This window comes from Phodopus roborovskii, unplaced genomic scaffold (genome assembly GCF_943737965.1).
Source record: "Phodopus roborovskii unplaced genomic scaffold, PHOROB, whole genome shotgun sequence".
Taxonomy (NCBI): domain Eukaryota; kingdom Metazoa; phylum Chordata; class Mammalia; order Rodentia; family Cricetidae; genus Phodopus; species Phodopus roborovskii.
Window position 1 is genome coordinate 796,103 of NW_026125739.1, and position 21,415 is coordinate 817,517.

A 21,415-nucleotide genomic window follows, 5' to 3' on the forward strand; every position below is an offset into this window, starting at 1 on the left:
GGAAAGCGAATGACAGGTTTATGGTAAGAGTGGATATGGCCTACATACACTATATACATATATAAAATTTTCAAATAGTAAGTTAAAATTCATCCCATCCTTGGTCTTTGGTTGTAGCATTATTATTAAACTAAATATATATTTCATCCTCTGTCTTGACTTCATCCACTGCAGAAGGCATGATACAGGGAGGAATCCTGCTTCTGGCCCAAGGGTGGCCAATTCATGCTTTCAAGACAGGGAATTTCAAACACAGCAAGGTGCTGTTGTCCTTTTGAGGGTGCTTTCTAAGCCTGCACATTTCACTTATGAAAGAGAAATAATTACTTCATCTGTTAGAAAAACTGTGAATAGATAATGCACATGCATCCACTGCAAGAAGACAGACAAGGCTCCTGGAAGAGCATCTTCTGAATTCCATGCCTGAAATTCTGACTCAAAAGTGTAGTTTGAATTCCTCTGGCCTATGTGACTGTCTCCAGGGTTCCACTAGGAGACCCACAAAAGACAACAGCTAGCAGGCTATATACCTATAGCCATTTGTCAGTATCTAGAGCCTTGGAAATCTATCAGCAACTAGATACTGCATTGGCCAGATATAATTACTGGATAGCTGATTATCTTGCTTTCTTGGGGAGATGACTGTCACAGCTCATTTCTAAATATCCTCAGTAAAAGGAACTATGCCAATAAGATTCTTCATCTTATTGGCAGCAGACATGCCTGAAACCTTATTAGGCAGACATGTTCCCTCACCCATGGCTGTCTGAATGAACGAAATACTTTACAATCTAGCTAGTTGGTTTAATAGATCTTCCAGATTGTTCATTTGCTAGCCCAAATGTGAGAACTATTCAGCATAGACAAATGCAGACTATGGAACCAGACTACATGATCTCAAACCCAACCATAGCCAAGCACATACAATGGTAAAGTCACCAGTTCCCAGACACAATAAAAAATGAGGAAAAGAATGTTCAGCTCCAAAGTTAAGCTAAATAGCAGTGCAAGACTCCTGGAGGTAGTAAGTGTTTATAAACTCTTGATGCAGTTATTATTCTTAGATGCCATGAGAATTTTATTAGGTGAACTGAAGAAAGGACTGGACCTCTATACTGGCACCTGTAAGATAGTTTCAATGAACACTCCTTCAGATTTCTTTTGTCTTAGATGCTGTAGAACGCTTCCTTGGGATGAGGACACAGAGAACTCTAACATTCTGCAACTGCTAACCCCTGGAGATAAGAACTTATTAATGACGAAGGTGCAAAAGATGGCATTTGATATTAAAAATGAAACAACACTGGTCTAATACTAATTATACTTAATGCATGAGCTCTTTTCACAAATGTCATTTATTTTAGTTATTAATTCATCTAGTCCTTGCAAAAACCCATATGATTCTAGTATTATTATATTTGCCAAGCCACAGAGGAGGAAAGCCAGGATTACAGAGGTGAAGTCATGGTCCCTTGCTATGCAACTGCCAAGTGGCTGAGCTAAGGTCTGGACTCCCCAAACTAGCACCTAGGGTCCTCCCACTTAGCGTTGCCTGATACAGTCTACCAATCCAACACTAACCTGATCTATGTAGACTCCCAACCTCTGGTTTGAAATGCTTGATCTTGTGACTTGGAAAGCATATGTGTGCCAGATGAAAGCAGAAGGAAAACTGAAGACTTCCCCTATTCCATTTCAGCCCTGGGCTTATGTGAGATGTCATTCTATAAACATGTTTCTCATATTGGTTGATGAATAAAGCCCTATTGGCCTATAGGAAAGCAAGATAGGCAGGACTAGGAGACAAGGAGGATTCTGGGATATCTAGTAGAGAGGAGTCGAAATGTAGGACTAAGAGTAGTAAGAGGCCCTGACCCTCTCTGTGGTAAGATAAGCCCACGTGGAAACACTTAGATTGATAGAAATGGGTTAATAGTTAAGACAGAGTTATTCAAAAAGAATCTCTAGCCATTGGCCAACCGTTTCATAACTAATACAGTGTCTCTGTGTGATGTTTTTGGCTGATGCGGCTCTGGGACCAGGAGGGTGGGAAACTGGGCTGATATTCTTGAAAGAACAAGTATCTTCCAAGGTGCCCTTCAGCATCACAGACAGTTTTTAAAGCAGCTTTGCCCTCACTCTCCAAGGTTGTGTGCAGGCATACAAGCAACCAAACTAATTTCCCCATTAATCCTTTAAATTTTGTAAAAGCCAGAGAAACTTAGCCAAAGTCACCCAACTAACTCAGTAACCATAGAATGCACATTAATGTGTAGGCACAAGCAATGCCAATCAAACCAACTAAGAAAAGAGCAGATAACACTATGAATGAAGAAGGTTCAAATTTGCATATTGCACAAACACAAATATCATTTGTAGTTTTCTATTCAAAAGCTATAAAATGAAATCATTATATAAAACAATCTGATACGTACAGAACAGTTTTGAGATTCGAGAATTTCTAGATACCAACATTTTACTCAGAAAGAGACAGAATGGGCATGAGTATATCAGAGATCCCAAGCCTCAGTTTAGTCATTGACCCACCCTATGATCTTGGACAGTCTAGCCTCCTTCAGAATGTTTGAAAACTAATCATTGGATTGTACTAAAAGGCCAATCAAGAGCCAATGACAAGAGTTTGACTAACACACGCTACCATAACTCCAAATAAATTCCAATCAGTACCCCAGGCCAAACTATCAGCATTGTTTGGTAAATCTGCAGAGCTGACTTAGCTAACAACCCCTTTTGCATCGAAAAAGAAACAAAATTAAGATATAGCCATTATTTCTTGCTATATCTCATGATTCTCCTTTCTCAGACACTCTTCATCTTGTCTCCACCCAGATGGAGTGAAAGACCTAAAAAGTAATGTTAATGATGGACTAACCTGGAGACCAATATCTGTTCCTTGGAATTTGCTCACTTCCTCTCACAAGGCCCTGAAATAAGAAGAATTCACACTGCCCCTCCTTTCCTGTGAGTCAACAGGTGGTAAATAGGGTCCTTAGGAAACAAAGAGCTGTAACTCTGGTTTGCCCAGACAAAATTAAGTAGCACACCCTGAGGCCCTATTGGTCTGTTGACCCTAATAGCAGACCATCAGGCCTCCAAGAGTCACATACTCAATGGACAGAGGGTCCCACCCCCTCCCTAAGCTTGTGGGTTTGCCTTTAAAAACACCTGGGCCCAAGGGAGGGGCTTCTCTCTAGCCTGCATGCTGGAGGAGCCGGCTTGCGCAAACGTTTCCTGTTCATTAAAGCCTCTTGCATTTTGCAGCAACTGGACTGGACACTGAGTTCTTGGGGTATCGACCGAACATGCAAGACTCCTCATTCTGAGGGTCTTACATGGAGAACTTGTTTCAAACAGTCCTGCATGCTGCAGGTCCAAAGTCAAGTCATGGGTAGATTCACTATCTGGTGAGAGCCACTCATAGGTTCCTGCCTATGACAGAAGGAGTAAGAGGGTCTCCCTTGGAGCCGTCCCATTAGAACACTGATTCCATTCACAAACTTTCTATTCTTACAACCTCATCACATTTCAAATACGCAACTTCTAATACTACTGTTGGCAGATGGGGTTTTGAAATGTGAAGTTTTGAGGAAGCACATATCCAAACATAATGTCTCTTCTATGACTAAGTAATATATGATTTTGGAAACTCATCTCTGGCCACTATTCTAAAAGGGAGGCACCCAGATCATCCACACATGGCAGGACTTTGTTTTCATTTTCCACCCCACTCTGCAATCTTTCTCCCCTCATGAACGCATCTCATTTTGCAGTTTCAATGAGGGCCTGATTATTCAAGACTCTGAGGCTGAGTGCAACAGGACAAAGGGCCCCATCATTCTTTTAAAAATGTGGATGGCTCAAGGTGGGTGTGCCATATTGGGATCAGAGAAATGATTGGGATCAGAGAAGGGAACCCACAGAATTGACTCCATTCCATTTTTACTTAAGGTTAGAGAGGTTTTGCCTGCCCTTGCTCTTGCAAGTGAAACAACAGGATATCTGGCCTAAGATGTGAATACAACAAGATGCTTGGCATAGGATGTAGTCTCTGCCTGCCCTGCCTGAACAATAGAATACTTAACTCAGGAGATAATTCCTTGATGTTTGGGGTATTAAGAAGGTAATTATGCATGGTTGTTCTTTGTATCTTGATAAAGAAGTCTTTTGCCTTCTTCCCTTCTTTTGAAGGGGGTATAAAATGACTGCTAACAATAAACAGGGGCAATTCAGTATTCACTGGATACCCTCCTGACACTCTTCTCTTGTCTCCTTTCTAAGTAGCTGTGATTACTTGCCTGCATGCCCAAGACTGACCTGTTATACCTTTTCCCTAGACTCCTCTCCTTGCCTCTGTCTACTCATCTTTACTCATGGGGCAGGTACTGCATTAATCTCTCTTCCCACCCTCCATACTTGGGTTAAATATATTTTACATAATATTTTGCAAAGTGACAAAATACTCTGGGCATTCATTATTAACCAAATCATGATTTTACAGTGCAAGACGTGATTGCATTATTCATGTGGATAGCCACATTTGCATGCTGTGTCACCTCCACATGATCACTTGTTTCTAGTTTCATAAACTATTCACACATTTCTCATCTAGATTCTGTGTATGAATGTAAGCACGTATTTCATGATGATTCTAAAAGGAAACACAGAAAGGAAAGTGCTAAATAAAGATGGGCTCTCCCTGAAAACCTCTTCCATATTTTCACAGATCAGATCCTGTGTGACATAATCAGCCCCATTCAAGAAGCTGCTATGACCCATCACAGGGCACAACAGCACAGGATCTAACCCTATAAGAGCTAGTTCTCCAATAATGTCAGTAACACACAGGTATGCGATGAATTTTACAGATGCCTCTCAAGGGTGTAATACACTCAAAATCAATAGTAATGGGTAGGGTGTTTCAGTAAAGAAAAGAAAATCACTTCCCCTTATAGTAATTTAACTTAGGACTAGGAAGCCCATATTTGACTCCTGTTTCTCCTGCCATTCCCTATTGAATGAATCTAAATCTATGCCTTTCTGAATGCTGTCTGGTGAATCTGTCTGTGTCTGTGTGTGTCCTTAACAAAAAAAAGTCATTACTAGGGTAGGGATGGTACACTTTACAGAAATCTTAAACAGAGGTTTACAAGAGATGAAGTTACTGACTCCAACTGGCTCCAAGTGACGTAGAAACAAAGAAGCTACTGCTATCAGTAATGTCTGCACATTGTCTTCAACACTATGGATATTCATTTTATATGGTTTATTTCAATGTATTTGCTGTTTCCTACATTTATTATCATAACATGTACACACAAATGAACTACTTTGGGTCAGGAGCACAGAGGAAAAGGAGTGTCTAACAGCTTTGTATTAATTTAGGTTGTGAAACAGGTTATATGTAAAATCCAAAGCAAGTAAAGCAATGTTATCTTAAAAGCAGGTTAAACAGACACTCTGATTACACAATAGGATGTCCCACCTGGTGGCCTTCAGTTTCTCTGGCTCTGTCTCGATTCTGCTGAGTGGTAGAAGTTATTCTCTACCATAAGCACAGTATGCCAGCTTCATCTGAAGCAAGCCTTCCTCCTGCTCTACACTCTACTAGGTGTCCAGTCTTAGGTGATCTAAAGGTGTATTAAGTTAGGCTGTGAGGTCCAGCAAAAGTTCCTGGCCCTTAGACTGTAAGAGATGTTTTCAGAATAATGGGGTCATGTTGCCATAGGCATTGAGTGAAGTGACCTCCTTACTGGCTCTTTGTTTTCATTCATCTTTATCAACTATCATCTTAAGGGTTTCCAGAAGAGTAACTTGCACATGCCCAAGGTCTGCTATGCTATAGCTGTTATGTAGAAGGGAAGCAGGGTATAACTTTCCTAACTGGGGAACAGCTCATCCCTGTGACATACTCTTACCCAGTCCTCGGTCTGTCCAGTCACAATATACCAGCTCTATCCCCTCATCCTCTCCCCATTAAATCATCTTCTGACTCATTCCCAAATTTGTCTGGACAGTCCCTTCTCAGATCTATAGTCTTGTTGCTATTTGAGCCTTCTCAGCCTTCTGACCACACACTGGTTCCTTATCACAGTACATGAAACTTAAACATGCTTTGATATCTGATGGTAGGAACCAATGGTCCTCACATAGTTTCTCTTGCTCTGTCTTCATTCAGGAGTTACTCTCTTCCCTAAGTACAGTAAGCCAGTTTTATCTCAAGCAAGACCTCTTTCTGCTCTACACTCTACTGGAGTGTCCTGCCCAGACCTCTACTTCTCAAGCACTGCTCTAGTGACCTATCCTCCAGTAGAGTGTTCTATGGGCTCCCAAGATATTTGGTTGAACCACCATTTTCCATCTCTGCCTGCTCTCTCTTCCTGCTGTGTCTGCATTTGCTTCTACCACCCAACTCAAGGGAAACAAAAAAGCCAGGCCTACAGCCAAGGGCCTTCACCCCTCCTGAAATCCACATAGCTTCATACATCTCTCACAAATCCACCCGAGCCCTACAGAAAGAGCGATAAATGGAGGCTCACCTTCTCACCCTTTTCTCCTTGGATGAAGGGTCCTCTCCCCTACAGAAGGAAATCAGAAGGCACAGGTTTACTAAGGAAGTATTTGGGCAGTGTGGTATTACCCCAAGATTCAAGCAATTGGATACTATTTTATGAACTATACCGGGCCACTTTTGAAAGAGATGGAATTGTTACTCACTGAATGGGATTCTCAAGAGTGATTTCTCAATTAATTTTCCAATAATTTAACATGATAGATACTATTCGTTGTTTCCATAACAGCCTTATGGGGATATGATTTGCATACTATATAATTCACCTATTTAAAACACTTAATTAGTAATGTTAATTTCCTTAAAGTCAAACAACATAATCACAATCAATATGAGAACATTTTCATTATTTGAAAAAGAGCCCTGCCCAATAGCATCTTCTCACCATTTCCCATCCCCAGCTCCTGACAAACACTACTTTGTTTTCTATTGCAAGCACAAGTGTAAAAATGGTCCCCTTAATGACTACCTTCTCTCACTCAGCATAGTCTTCTAACGGTTTGTCCATGTTGAACCCCATAGCATAATTTCCTTTGTTGAAGATTAATATGGGAATGTATAGACTCAGCACACTTTATTTATTCATCCTTTATATAATGGCCAGTGGGTTCCTGCTACTTTGTTATTAAAAGGACAGCACTCTGAATGTGTGTGCATGTTTTTATGTGAACATATGCTTGCGTTTATTTGGAGTGGGACTGGATATCTGTAGTGTATGGTAACTCCAATTTTAATTTAAGCTTTCAAGAACTACAAGTTTATTCTCTCGGAGGCTGCTCGATTCCTCAGCAGTAATGTGGGGAATCTCCCATTTTGCTGCATATCTGGTGCTCTGCTTTCCCTCTAGGAGTGAAGCATATACAGCTATAGTCACTGCTGTGGAGTTGTCGATTTATTCTTTGAATTCTATCAACTATATGTCATGCATCTTGAAATTCTGTTGTTGGTTGGTTATGGTTATTGTTATATATCTTAAATAAACCTTAAAGATTTATATCGATTAGAATAAGCATGTGAGATGGACAATTTCAGGCATCACAGGGGTACCACTTTGGAAGAACAGAATTCTGGGGATGGATAGAGTTAGATTCAATACCAAAGAATACTATGGCCATATCCAGCAGATGAATCTTCCTGGTAGAAAAGAGAGGTGTTTTGTCCCATAGCTTGGATGCACGCAATGCTTGCATTCACCAGGCCTTCAGCCCACACTTGCTCATCAATATGACCAGGCTGCTATGCACAGCTCCCATGCCAACTATGAGGTCCATTAATACAGAAAAGCAACACCTTACTTACAGTGTCTCCTTTTTCTCCCTTGGGCCCTGGAGCACCCGTTAGTCCAATGGGCCCCAAATCTCCCTAAAAGTTTGAAAGCAAAATGAGCATTAGGTCACATCCACCCCCAACAGCTCTCCTAGACTTCTGTAATCACAAGCTGCCCACAGTCAACCTTGCCCCATTTCCCTAGGACCAAAGTCATCCTAGATGACTGCATTGTGAGGTTACCAGTCCCATCTTGGAAGGGAAAGAAATACCTAAATCATTTTTCCCTCACATTTTCTTGAAATTATTCACAAATCACTGGACTCTTCCAGAGACAGGCATTTGAGCATGGTCTTTGTGTGAATGCTGAAACAGTCCTTTATCATGAGGTCAACCTGGTGCTGAGAATACATGTACTAATACCATTGCAAATAAATTCAAAATCAAGACACACAGGAAGCCAGGAGAGACAGACAGGCTGAGGTTGTGAAGGAGAGATGAGGTGGTATGGAGAGGAGTATAGTGATAAGATATGATAAAAGAACTCTACATATTGAAGCAGATAGAAGCAGGAGGAGGGGTGAAAAGGCACAGCTATCTCTATTTCTCTAGATCATCTCCTTCAGCCCCAGACAAGGTATTATTTGTACAAAAGTAAAGACCCCCACGATGCAGTGACCATTATTGTTTGAAGACCAAAACAGTGATGGAGACGGTAGCATGCTGGAGAATGTGGGAGAATGAGGAGGCTGCTTATAGCCAAATATGGTATACTGTACAGGATCACCTGGCTTTGTGCATCTACTGCATTTGAAAACTGTGTGCACAAGAAATTTATACCGTTTATACAAGTTAAATAACTCCCCAAATCCAAGTTTTAAATGCTTCTTGAGCCCATCAAGTTGTAAGGATCAAAGCAAGATTATCTTAAGTGCCTTTGGGGAGCAGAGCACCTGAGTTGTGGGCCTGAACCTGGGCAATCCTGCCCTTTTTTCTATAAATGTTTAGGCTGAGAGGTCTAGTTCTTTACAGGTCAAATTGAACCTCGTGCCACTAGTTCTCATTGTAGCATCTTCATCCGGCTCCAAGGCAACTCTGAGGCTGGTGAACAGTGATCTAACACACCCCTGCCTGCCATGCTTCCATGGAAGTTAAAGAACACTACAGCATGCAGGTACTGACCTTCTGACCAGGAAGTCCCACAGGACCAGCAAAGCCCCTTTCACCCTGCAGAAAGAAAGATAAGAAAAAACAATAGAGGTCACAAGATAATTCTCCCCATCTCTCATGTGAGCTAATTGCCCAGTCCAGGGGCTCCAAAAAGAGTCTTAGGCTAAGCCAGATTGGTCAGACAGTTGAGCAGGCAACTGCTGACTTCAGGTAGAGTTCTGCTCCCCAACTGAAATCCTGCATGGAAAACTTTTAACATGACCTCCACTGCAGCTACTAGAGAATCAAAGCTATAAACACACCCAGGAACAGAAAGGAGAATAGTATGTGTTATTATTCACACATGGAAGCTAAGGATGTCACACACAAAAACCAGAGAGTAGAACAAGTGTTCCAGATAGGGGAATGAAGAGGGCACTGGTCAATAGTCAAGTTTCATTTAGATGGAACTTGATTCAAAGTTATGCATACAAGAGGCAGATTAGAATATCATTGTTTACCTTATAAATAAATGATGTAATTGATCAATAGACAATATAAGTAAATAAAAACAAGATAATTTCATGAGGTATTATTTTATCTGAATGTATGACTTAGTTAGAAAATTATGATGTCTGTTCTTTGTGTAATGATTATTTACTAAAATACAAAGTGTAACATGTCTAGCCCAATTTCTAGACACTGCTGTATCAGATTTTAAAATGTGTGAAAGACCACATTGGTGTGTATATACATGATCTGTATGCTGTGGCTACCTATAATATTGCCAAGCTGAGAACAAACACATGATTCTTATGTTACAAATAAAAATAGCATCATATTACTGTCCATCTGTACCTGATCCTAACACTAACAGTAATATTTTCACTTTTGTTCTAGTTTGCTTTTCTGTTCCTATAATAAACACTCTGAAAAAAAGCAACTTGGAGGGGAAAATATTTCACACTACACTTCCAGGTCACAGTCCATCAATGTGAGAAGTCAGGGCAAAAACACAAGCCAGGAACCTGAAGGCAATAGCTAAAGAAGAGACTATGAAGTAATGAAGCTTGCTCCTTCTGGATCTTTTTTTAAATATATATTTATATATTTATTTTGCATGGGTCTTTTGCTTGCATGTGTGACTCTTTACCATGTGTGTACCTTGTACCAACAGAAGCTGGAAGAGGGCATCGGCCACCCAGGGATGGTTGTTAGCCACCATAAAAATGTTGAGAATCAAACCTTGGTCCTCTGGAAGACCAACCAGTAGTCTTAACCATTGAGCCAACTCTCCAGAACTTTAGCTTGCTTTCTTATGCAGTCCAGACCCACCTGCCTATAATGCAGCTTGTAGTGGACTGGGCCCTCCCACATCATCCACAAATCAACATCAATCATTAATCAAGACATTGCCCCCCCCACATGACCAAATGCCATGCTGACAGAGGCTATTCTTCAATTGAGGTTCCTTGTCCAAAGTGTCAATAAAGACTAATTGGTTTAACTCTGTTCATGGATGCCCATCTACTTCAGAGCAATCACAGGTGTCCTCAGTATATCCCCATGAGTATAAATGTGTATATGCACTTAGGACTTCCTATAGTGTTCTTATCCATCACCATGACTGATTACAGAGATGTAAACAGGGATTCCAAAGGATGGATCACATCACTAATTGTTGAAATGAAAGATTGAACAGCAAACAAAGTGCCTATAGCCATCTCTGCCCCATGAGAAGATTATGGTTTTCTGGGCCTCATGCTGAGTTTTCATAGACATATGGACGCAGGAGGCGGGGGGGGGGGGTCACACCAGCTTCACAGGTGGGCAGGTAGTTCCTCTATGTAGCCTATTTCCAGGCTCTTGTTCACCTGTTCCTGTGAAGATAGTTACCTCCTTAGGATGATCCAGGGTCTCAGACTTCTGACTCCTTAATAACACTAAAACTTGCAATGGCCATATTCTGCCAGTCTTAAAATCTTAGTGTGTAACACAGGAGTTTGCTGTCTATTGTCAGAAACTAGGACTGGTGACTTGAAAAAATTACTGGTTATCAGTTGATAGCACAAAGAGTACAAAGCTGAAACTGCACAGACTGAAAAGTTCAATCAGAAGAACTTCATTCTGTGAAGGGGAGGAGAGGATGTGTGCCTTTGCCCCTCATCCCCATCTATCCATCTCCCTACCCATCCATACTTTCAGACTCTGATATTTGTTACCATAAATTCAATCATTACATAATAGTTGCATCTGTGTTAAAATGTGAACTAGCCCCCCAAACACAGACACTATTCAATCTCTGTCAACTGGAACTTAGGATGTTACTGAAAAAATCAAGGACATGTTATCAGTCCAGTGTGGCCATGACTATAGTATACTGAAACCTGGGGAGGAATATGAATGCTTCTTAAAAAAGAAAATTGTGGAATATTACTTTAATTAGGCAAAGATGTATTACATTTGTTTGTATTGCCTTGGTTTAATTATGCAAAGATGTATTGCATTTGTTTCACCTTGCCTGCCTAAGACACCTGATTGGTCTAATAAAAAGCTGAACAGCCGACAGCTAGGCAGAAGATCGCTAGGCAGGGCTAGTGGACAGAAAGAATAAGTAGGAGGAGAGAGAAGAAGGAGAAGATAATAAGGGAGAAAGAGAGGGACATGTTCACGGCCAAAAGTCAGGCAGCAAGAATCAGGAAAGCAAGATATATAGAAAGAAACAAAGAAGAAAGAACAAAAACAAGAAAGAAAGGAAGAAAGAAAGGTAAAGGACCCCGAGGCAAAACAAAGAGATATAGATTAATATAATAGCTAAAAGAAGGCTGAACATTCATAACTATTAAAATGTCTGCATCTCTTGATTTGGGAACTAGTTGGTGGCCACAAAGAAGAAGCCTGCTACAAAAGAATGTTCCTGATAGTTATCAAATAGGGGTGAATGACAAGGGAATAAAGGAAGCATGGAGGGGCATCATAAATCCAACATCATGCTCAGTAAAGAGTCACTACTCATACTTTAGTTGCAAAAGGAAAGAGAGAGGGCCTCTTCAAGAAACCAGTGGTTTTTATTTGGCCTGGGAACTGATAAGAAGAGAAACTGAGGCATAAGATTAGAAGCACTGTGGATGTAGTCACACAAGGGCAGAAGTAGCGAAGAGATATCCTTAAACAATGTAAAGGAGGTCAGTGGAGAGCCAGGCACTGATGAAGAGTTTAGACAGTAGGAAGATGAGTCTAAAAAGGAAGCAGATTTTTCTTGGGATTCTCAGCAGTGATGACAAGCATTCATGGGACCCTTTCCGACACAGGCCTGGGGAGGCAGAGTCTGGGTTGTGCCTCCTGACTGAGCACAGTGGTAGGAGAGCAAAACTTCTCTACACCCTTTTGCACTGCAGCTCTAGCTGAAAGTGAGACTCGGGAAGATGTGAGTTTATACAGCCTTCTCTCTGAGGCTTCACTGGAATGTGGAAGAGATTTGTTCATAGGCTGAGGCAGCCTGAACCTGCAGCTGAAACACCAGCTGCCCAGCCTGGGTGTGCTCATCCCATCTCCTTCTTTTGCCTGCTTCTTCCCTAATCTAGACACTGGGTATGGGGCATCCTAATGTCACCTACAGCCTGAAAAAAGCCCAAGCTTAGGGAATAAATAGCCACTGGTAAGCTGTGCCTGTATACAGCAACTTCACTTGATCCGCGTCTTCCCAATAGCCTGGCTATCTGAATATCACAAGGAAGGATGGAAGGTGTCAATAATAACAGTGAGGGAAAAGGGAAAGGGAGAATATTGGTCAGATGATTTATTCTTCCTTAGATACCCAAAGTGCCTGATCCAATTATCTTCAACTCTTATTTCACTTGAATTTGGACATCCCTAGTAGTGGGCAGAGCCTCACAGTCCTCCTGTGCTGGCAACTGTATACAGTAGACTATGCACTATGAATACCAGTCCAGAGACTTTTCACAGAGCCTGTCTTCAGACAGTTGTGCTCCCTGACGAACTTGTTCTTATTGTTCATAATAGTGAGTGTGGGCGTGTTATGGAATATTAAACATGTGTTGTATTCATTTATGCAGTGGAAAATTTGTTTAATAATGAAAAGAGGTATTGCATTCTTTTATGTTGCATTGTTTGGCTCTGTAAAGCTGTGTTACTTTGCCTGCCTAAAACACCTGGTCAGTCTAAAAAAGAGCTGAATGGCCAACAGCTACACATGAGAAAGGATAAGTGAGGTTTGCATGCAGACAGAATAAACTGGAAGAGAAACTTAGAGAAGGGAGTAAGGAGCAAAAGATAGAAAAAGACAGAATGATGCCAGGGGCCAACCAGATAGCTAGCCATGACATTAAGAAGGAAAGAAAGATGTATGCAATAATGATTGGTAAAAAACAGTTAAAGAGAAATGTGATAATTTACTGGGAGTTGGTGGCACTCCCCCTTTAGTCCCAGTACTTGGGAGGCAGAAACAGGCAGATCTCTGTGAGTTCGAGGCCAGCCTGGTCTACAGAGCTAGTTCCAGGATAGGCTCCAAAGCAATACAGAGAAACTCTCTCTCAAAAAATAAAAACAACAACAACAAAAGACAAAGAATAGTTACTGGATAGACCTAGACTCACTGAATGTGGGTGTTAGTATGGAGGACTAGGGAGTCTATGGTGTCTCTAGTAATGGATCAGTATTTATCCCTAGTACACTAATGGAATTTGGGAGTCCATCCCACATAGAGGGATTCTTTCTCAGTCTAGACACATGGGGGAGGGCCTATGTCCTGACCCAAATGATAAGACAGACTTTGAAGATTCCCCATGGAAGGCCACACCCTTTCTGAGGAGCAGAAAGGGATAAGCTGGGGTTTGGTGGGGGGTGATGGCTGAAGGAAAGGGGATTGACATGTAAAACAACCTTGTTTCAAATTTAAATTTTAAAAAGGGGAAGAAATGCTGGCTAGAAACAAGTATTCTTATAAGCAAGAATAAGTTTTTGTATATTTATTTGGGAGCTGGAGCTGGGTGGTGGTTCCCCAAAGAGTAAATAAATAAAAAAATTCTCTCTCTCTCTCTCTCTCTCTCTCTCTTTCTGTGTGTGTGTGTGTGCCTGTTATGTTCACAAGCATGAAGCATTTTCTAAAATTTAAAATGATGCCAAACCTTTATTCATAAACATGCCGCCACATCCCCCCCCCCCACAACCCCATCATATTCAGATTACAGAGTGTGGCTAACTAAAGGAAACAACAAGAATGGTGATACCATAAATAATAGCCAGAGACCCCAGTAACACATCATTAGCTTCAGGAAAACATTAATTAGGTTGACGTCTGAGAATTTCCCCTCCCATTATGCATAAAAGTAAATAAGCAGACATTCCAAGAACACAATGGTGGTCTGAAAACTACTGTGGGCCTGGGGCCATCCTGGCCTGGTAGGCAAGGTGTGATGGGAAACTCCTATAACCCTTCACTGTCAGAGTAGTCCTGTCAATCAGTCTTGCCTGCTGCTCTCAGCTCTGATGCTATAGGCTGGGGACTGAGGGCAAATGTGGAACTGGGTGTAAACTACCTTTTCTCCAGCTGGGCATGAGCAGTTGATGGTCTTCAAGAACCCAATCTGTTCACTTCCAGGACTGGGCAGCTGTGGAGGCACAGGTGGAGGCTCTGTCACCACAGTCACCTGACACTGGAAGGAAAGGTCAAAAGGTCAGAATATGACCGCTACCTGGTGAGGACAATGATATCTGAGACTAATGGAACTGGACAGGCAGAAGGAACCAAGAAGCCCCTGAGGACACATGAGTGGAGAGGACATATCTAACAGCAGATATCCAACATTCCTAAGTCCTTAAAGTGGGTAGGCTAGGTAGCCAAGCTATAGGAACTGGCCAGCTTAGCAACCTAGAGGAACCACCTAGCCGCCTTGTCCTTAGTGTTCACCATGTAGGATGGAGACAAGGGTGTTTCTCTTATCAGCTTCTGAAATGAGTTGGATGAGACCACTTAGAGAAACTTCCATCTTACAGTCTCATACCTATACTTTATAGCCTTACCCTTCCTTCTCTTCCAGCCCTCCCTAAAATCTCTGTTTCTGTTGCTCCCTTTTATCCTTCCTTTCCTCTCTCCACACTTACATACAGGTGCCTCCAGATCCTCAATCCCTGCATACTATAGGAGTGCTAAGAAGAGCACAGTAATGGAGCCCTTACTGTGTCCCTGAGTCTGGGCCATCAGGCTCACCCTTCAACCCCGTAAGCAGGTTCCATTCCAATCCCATCTTTCAAGCATAAGTGGAATCCATGTTAGGGAGAGAAAGAGAAAGGAAATGGGATGTGAGGAGTGGGTGATGAGGCCTGAGCAATGCAGACCCTGCAATCAAAGGTCTAGTAGGTCCTACCCTACACTGGGTCCATTAGTGTCGTGACCACGAACTTGCTGCCTGTCCCAAAGCACTGCAGCTTCCCTTCCCCTGAGCACTGAACATATCAGTCCATTTTGATCTCCAGAGTACCCTCTAACCTCTGCCTTCTACATTTCCCCAAAGCTGGGTCACATCACTTAGCTAGAAACTTTGGGGTCACCCTGACTGAAACTCTGCTTAACTTGGTTTCCTCAAGTTCATGCTGTGTGTAAATGGTTAGAAGTAAAACATAAACCCAGGAATCACACACACTGGTGGTCAGTGCCACCCTGGCCTAAACTGGTATTTTCCAAACCCTGAATACTTCAAACCCCATATACCATACAAATCTCTGGCCCACTTTGCATGTCTGCTCACCAGACCCGATGGGATGTCGCAGCAAGTCTCTAGTTCGGCATGCCTGGAGTCACAGTAAACCACAATCCGCTGCAGGTCAAACTGGTAAGGAAAGATGAGGAAAGAAGAAAGACCTGTAATCTCCATGGTATAAGACAGCCCACTTGCTCTTGTGACCTACTCACCCTGTGCTGCTTTTCTGGGCTGAATGGGTGCCTTCTAGAGAGAGTCCCCTTGCAAAGGAGGCTGGAGGAAATAACTAAGCCCATCATTGCTTCCACTGTACAGGGTTCATGGCCTTAGCCTCAGCCATAAGCAAAGGCACACCCCCTATTTGGGTCCCCACCATTGCAGCCAACATAGCACATTAATGATGGCACAGGTTCCAGACTGAAAGTCAATGTGTCCCTATTCTCACCCTTTCAGGGCATCTCCATACAGTAGCTTACATGAAATTTTGAGATAAATATTCTGTTCAATCCACCTATAATACCCTCTATGTAGACTCAGAAACTTAAAATATAAAGATCTCAATGTTTAAGAATAACAGTGAAACACTCCCAACTCCTCATCCCCCACAATCCCCCACAACCCCCCCCCCTACATACACACACTCCATATTTGGTCCTATGAACATGGTAGCAAGCAGTAAAGTGATGGAAAACCTGAAATCTGTCTGTTTTCTGGGCCCCAGGCTCTTGCAGTCAGAGACTGTTCTTCAGAACCCTTGCCATGAGCTCTGCTTGAGGATTTGCACAGTCAATGTAAATCAGCAGACTCGGGCTGCTGCCTGGGCTCAATTCATCCACAGTCCGTTCTTTCCAGTCATCTCTTTTTTCTGGACTGACATGGGCCTCTCCACACACTAAGCTTTTCCCCATGCCTTCTGCCCTCACAGCCCCACTGCCCACTGTTCACAGGCTGGCTGCTCTCAGCTTCTGCCTTCCTCTTGCTGGTCAGCTTCAGGCTTACCCCTTTCACTGTCCTCGTAATAGCACCTACCAAGCAGCTCCATTGTGCATTTCCTTTCCTCTCCAGAACCTATTTTCCCTGCTACAACAAAATGTCTATGGGACAAGTCTCTGTTCTTTTGTCTCCAGCTCCAGAGAAGGCCCTGACACATAACAGATGTGGCATGGGCCAATCATCAGTGACAGAAAGGACCTGTAACAAACAGAACTGGTAGGTGAGAGGTTCTGCCTGTGTGGGGCTGGAGAGCTCTCTGCTTCTACCTTGTGTTCCTCAAAGCACACCCCATCATGCCACCTAAATATCTTCAGAAGGACAAGAGCAGATCTAAGAGTGTCTATGTCATTTCCTGTTGAGACACCATTCCAGGCCAGGAGAAAATGACAGAATGCATGTTCGTAATTTTGAACAAGGTTGGTCCTTAGGAGACAGTCTGCTTTCTACATTAGTAGTGATCCACTGACCACAACAGGGCTATCAGACAAGGCAACAGAACTGAAGTAAGGAAGGGCCTCATATTTCTTCCACTACCTTTGATCCATGTTACTCCAGGAACTTAACCCTCTCCACACACTGTCTCCCCAAGGACCTGTTCTATCATTCTGGGACCCATTCCTGTATTCCTGTTGGAGAGCCATACGCGGGTTCAATCTCAAGCAGCTATGACTGAACTATCTCCTAGGTCAGCTCACAGTTCCCAGCCTCACACAACATCCCCCCAACACACACACACACAGGAATTCATCTAATGGTACTTTGCTAATTTTGGTTTGGTGGAAACAGATTAGGAAAAGCTGAAAGCATAAGCTGGGCCCTACTTGGCTGAGTCTAAGTTTCAGCTCAACTTGGCTGGCATGTAGTCACCTCAATTATCTGATCTTCCATTTGTCCTTCAACATTATGGTATCACAGAAGGGCTCATAGGATACAGTGCCTGTCCCACATCAAGCCTAGATAGGCTAAGGTCTCATCCTATTGATTCTAAGGCCCCAAACCATATGGCTAGACCATATTGTGGGAGGGATATAAAATATATTGACTCTTCCTCCAAGCATTTAACCTAGAAATACAGCTAAAGATGAATGTCAGAAGTACCAAATTCCTTGGGGTTTGACACCAACAATCCTTTCTCACTGAGAGAGTGAAAGGAGGGAATGAAATATCCTCCCACTTAAGAAACCAGTTCAAGTTCCCACACCAAGAGTACGGGATAGACAGGGACACTTCCTCACTGAGTATGATGGTCAAATTCAAAAGTCAGGGTAGGACCCTGACCTAGTTCCTCAAACCAAATGACAAGGACTGAACTGAAAAGACACTGACCTCCTTGTGAATTTACAACATGGAGCAGGTCCTTCCACCACTGTTCCTGACTTTGCCTCCCAAGTGGGAGTAAGTGACATCACAGTTCTGCGAAGGTACACCAAGTGAGGTGCTTAGAGTTTACAGTGACCATAAAATGATGTGCTGCCCAGATGCCACCAGGTTCTATACTGGATATACAAACAAAAGGGGAAGGACAACAAGCACTGCCTCACACTGGAGCACTGAGGTCTCTCTGCTTCTTTTTTTTAAAGTGGATCATGGCTATATAAAGGATTGGCTGGTTTCACATCTGGCAGTCTTATAGTTTCCACGAGGCTGAGTCCTTCTAAGGAGGAAGATCAACTGTGTTTGTGTTTCTCAGAGCCACTTTAAGCCAACTGAGCCAGATGTGGAGCCAATGAGTCAAGGTGCATAGAAGAATGAATCCCTGGATTCCTCCCACCATGAACACCTCTCCTGAAACTCTGGATAGAGGCAGAGAGCTGAGAGAAAAAGGGAGGAAATGGAAAAAAGAAACCTGGAGCCTCTGGGAAGGGATAGAGACAAGAACTTCTGAGTGTCAGAGTTCTACAGCAGATGCCAGGTCTTACACCCAGAAACAACCCTCTCTATTCCCGCCATGGGTCTGAGTAACCCCCAGCTCACCGGAACTGGCACACTATCTCAGCAGTTGACTTTTCAAGAACTTCATTGTATTCCAGCTCCACACCATTTGCTGCTCCTGCACACTGTCCCATCTAAGAACCTCAGTTTGCCTCCTTCCCAAGCACCCTCCTTCATCTTCCCATGGACCCCTCTCTGCAACAAGCAGAGATTGCTCAGACATAACACTTGCCCACTTTAGCTTTTTTGGACAAGTGTCACCTATAGGCTGATTTCCAGGATTTATCCAGTAAACCTTAGATTTGTTTCATAACTATTTCTCTCTTCTTCCTGGTGCATCAAGCTCCTACCTTCTGGCAATGCTGCTCAAAACAGACACTTTCCACCTTGTAGCCTTTATCCTCTATGCCTAAATTAACTTCTTCTAGGAAGCCACCCCACATATATCCTTCAGTTCACTCCTCACAGCTACTACTTGTTTAGTTTGGACAGATATCCTTTAGGTTACATGACACATGATGTCAATGTTACTGTGGTGTTTACTTAACCAGATTGAATGATCTCAGTGAATCTTCCTTATATAGAAACCCAGAGTTCATTAAATTTACATATCTTTCTTGCCATTCAGGCTCAACATAATTGGCAATCACATACAAAAGACAAAGAAATGTCAGTCACTATAGCAGAGCCCAGAAAAGCTACTAAAAGACACAGTAAGCACCAAATGTGTATTCTGATGTCGATGCTGCTGCTGTTTTAGTGCTGCTACTAGTATAGCAGGGAAGGACCAGATTGCCATATAAAGGATATGGGACTTCAGGCCTGCCCATCCCAGGATGATGTGGCACTACCTGAATATGATTTGTGGTTCTGTATGTATTTGACCCAACTCATCAAAGTACTGATGTCCCTCGGGGTAACCTAGAAGCCCTCCCCATAACAAAACCCGATGATGTTAAATATCATTATTTTAAAGATGACTAGTGTTTGTATGTCAATAGCATGTTCCCTTATAGGGATCAGTATCACCAATGCCCAGCACAGAGCCAAGAAGAATCACAATGAATGGATGAATGAATGAATGAATGAATGAATGAGAAATTTGGACTCCAATATATATATATATATATATTTCTGAATCAATTGCCCTCCCTCCTCAGAACGTCCATGGTGATGATTGACAAGTTGATGATAAATTGGAACTACAGATATGGAGGTCACTAAGGCACCTAGATCACAGAGTCCATTCTGATGGCCCAGGCACTAACTACAAGAGCCCCTCAGGTACTCACATCAATGGGCACACTGTCGTAGAGACGCTTGCCAATCACCGTCTTCCCCTGGATGTTGATGTTCTCCCTCTCCTCAATGGGCAGTGTCTGAACCAGCACACAGTCAATGTAGAGGGACACATTGTGAGCCTGGATGCTTACAGCCATCTTGTGCCAGTCACGGTCAAAGATGTCATCAACCTGGGGACCACGGAAGACCACCCTGACAGCATCCTTCATAGTACCCACAGAATTGTACTCAATTGCCTTATTCTCACCATCCAGCCGAACTGAGACCTAAGGAGACAGGCAAAGAGAATCATTGAAAACCTACTACATCCCCTGAACGTCATGGGATAAAGCAAGAACAGAAAGGGTGGAGTCCATCCTGATAATGCTGACACATTCAACTATGACTCTCTCACTGAGTTGCTCAGGTACTTTTCTGGGCTTTGATTCCTCCTAAGCATTATGGAAAAGGACTGAGGCATGACACCAACCAGAAATCCTAACTAATTCCATGGTCTCTAAAGACCCTGCCGTATCTAATGTAGATATCAAGTGCCAGTCTGAAATCAGATGGGTAACTACCCCACTCCCCATCTCTCATCTAGAAGATTCAATTCAAGCTCTATGAGAATAAAGCTTCTTAACTGGTAAGGGCCTTGACTATCCAAGTCACTCATGCACACTCAACCTTTTGCATAATCTACTGGAACACAGAAAGCACCCTGGGTTATCTAACGTTTTGGCTCCTCTGGGTTATATTGTCATTTTCAAAAGGCTCAAGAACTAAACAATCAAGTTACAAATAATAATAATAATAATAATAATAATAATAATAATAATAATAATAATCTCATGTTCTAAAAACATTTACAAGTTTATGTTGGGCCACATTCATAGTGGCCTGTGGCTGCACACAAACACCTCTGTAAGGAAAATCACTTTGGTTTGCTTCTGGGGACTGAATAGTTATGTTCTCACCCATGTTTCATTTCTTCGCTCCCCCCTCCATGATGTTCACTGAACATGTTGTATGTGACAGGCAAGCCAGTTATCAGAAACGCAGCAGTGAACACAGGGAGCCTTGGGCAGTGCATGAACATTGGGGCATCAACTAATATCAGTCTTCATCTGTCCTAATTCAGACACTATGCTGCCACTTGCTGTGGTTGTTAATCCAGGGTTGCATCATCAGCATCCCCTTCCTGGTTCCCACTCCTCTTCCCCCCATATCCCCACTCTTAACTCCAACCGCGTCATCATTTTTTTCTTTTTATTTCAGCAGGGTAGATGTTGCCTGATCAACCCAAACCAGAAAGTCATTGTGGGGCTTTGTGTCCTTGGGTTATTTAACCTCTGCACTTCTTCATTTGAAAAATAATATTGGAAGTAGCACTTGCACCATAGCCTTGCTGAGGGAAAAAATAAGTAAGTACACATGCAAACAATTACACAATATGAATATACCAGGTTCTGCTCTAAATCTTAAT

At 42.5% G+C, this 21,415-nt stretch overlaps 1 protein-coding gene across 1 annotated transcript in view; it reads right to left on the reverse strand.

Moving 5' to 3' along the window:
* Positions 1–21,415, reverse strand: part of Col22a1 (collagen type XXII alpha 1 chain) — a 245,476-nt gene that overhangs the window by 188,285 nt on the left and 35,776 nt on the right. Inside the window, exons 6-11 of the mRNA XM_051178562.1 lie at positions 19,941–20,216; positions 15,772–15,852; positions 14,563–14,679; positions 9,038–9,082; positions 7,889–7,951; positions 6,558–6,596 (exon numbers count right to left, since the gene is read on the reverse strand). Coding sequence (XP_051034519.1) covers positions 6,558–6,596; positions 7,889–7,951; positions 9,038–9,082; positions 14,563–14,679; positions 15,772–15,852; positions 19,941–20,216 — 621 coding nt within the window. The remainder of the gene's footprint in view (positions 1–6,557; positions 6,597–7,888; positions 7,952–9,037; positions 9,083–14,562; positions 14,680–15,771; positions 15,853–19,940; positions 20,217–21,415) is intronic.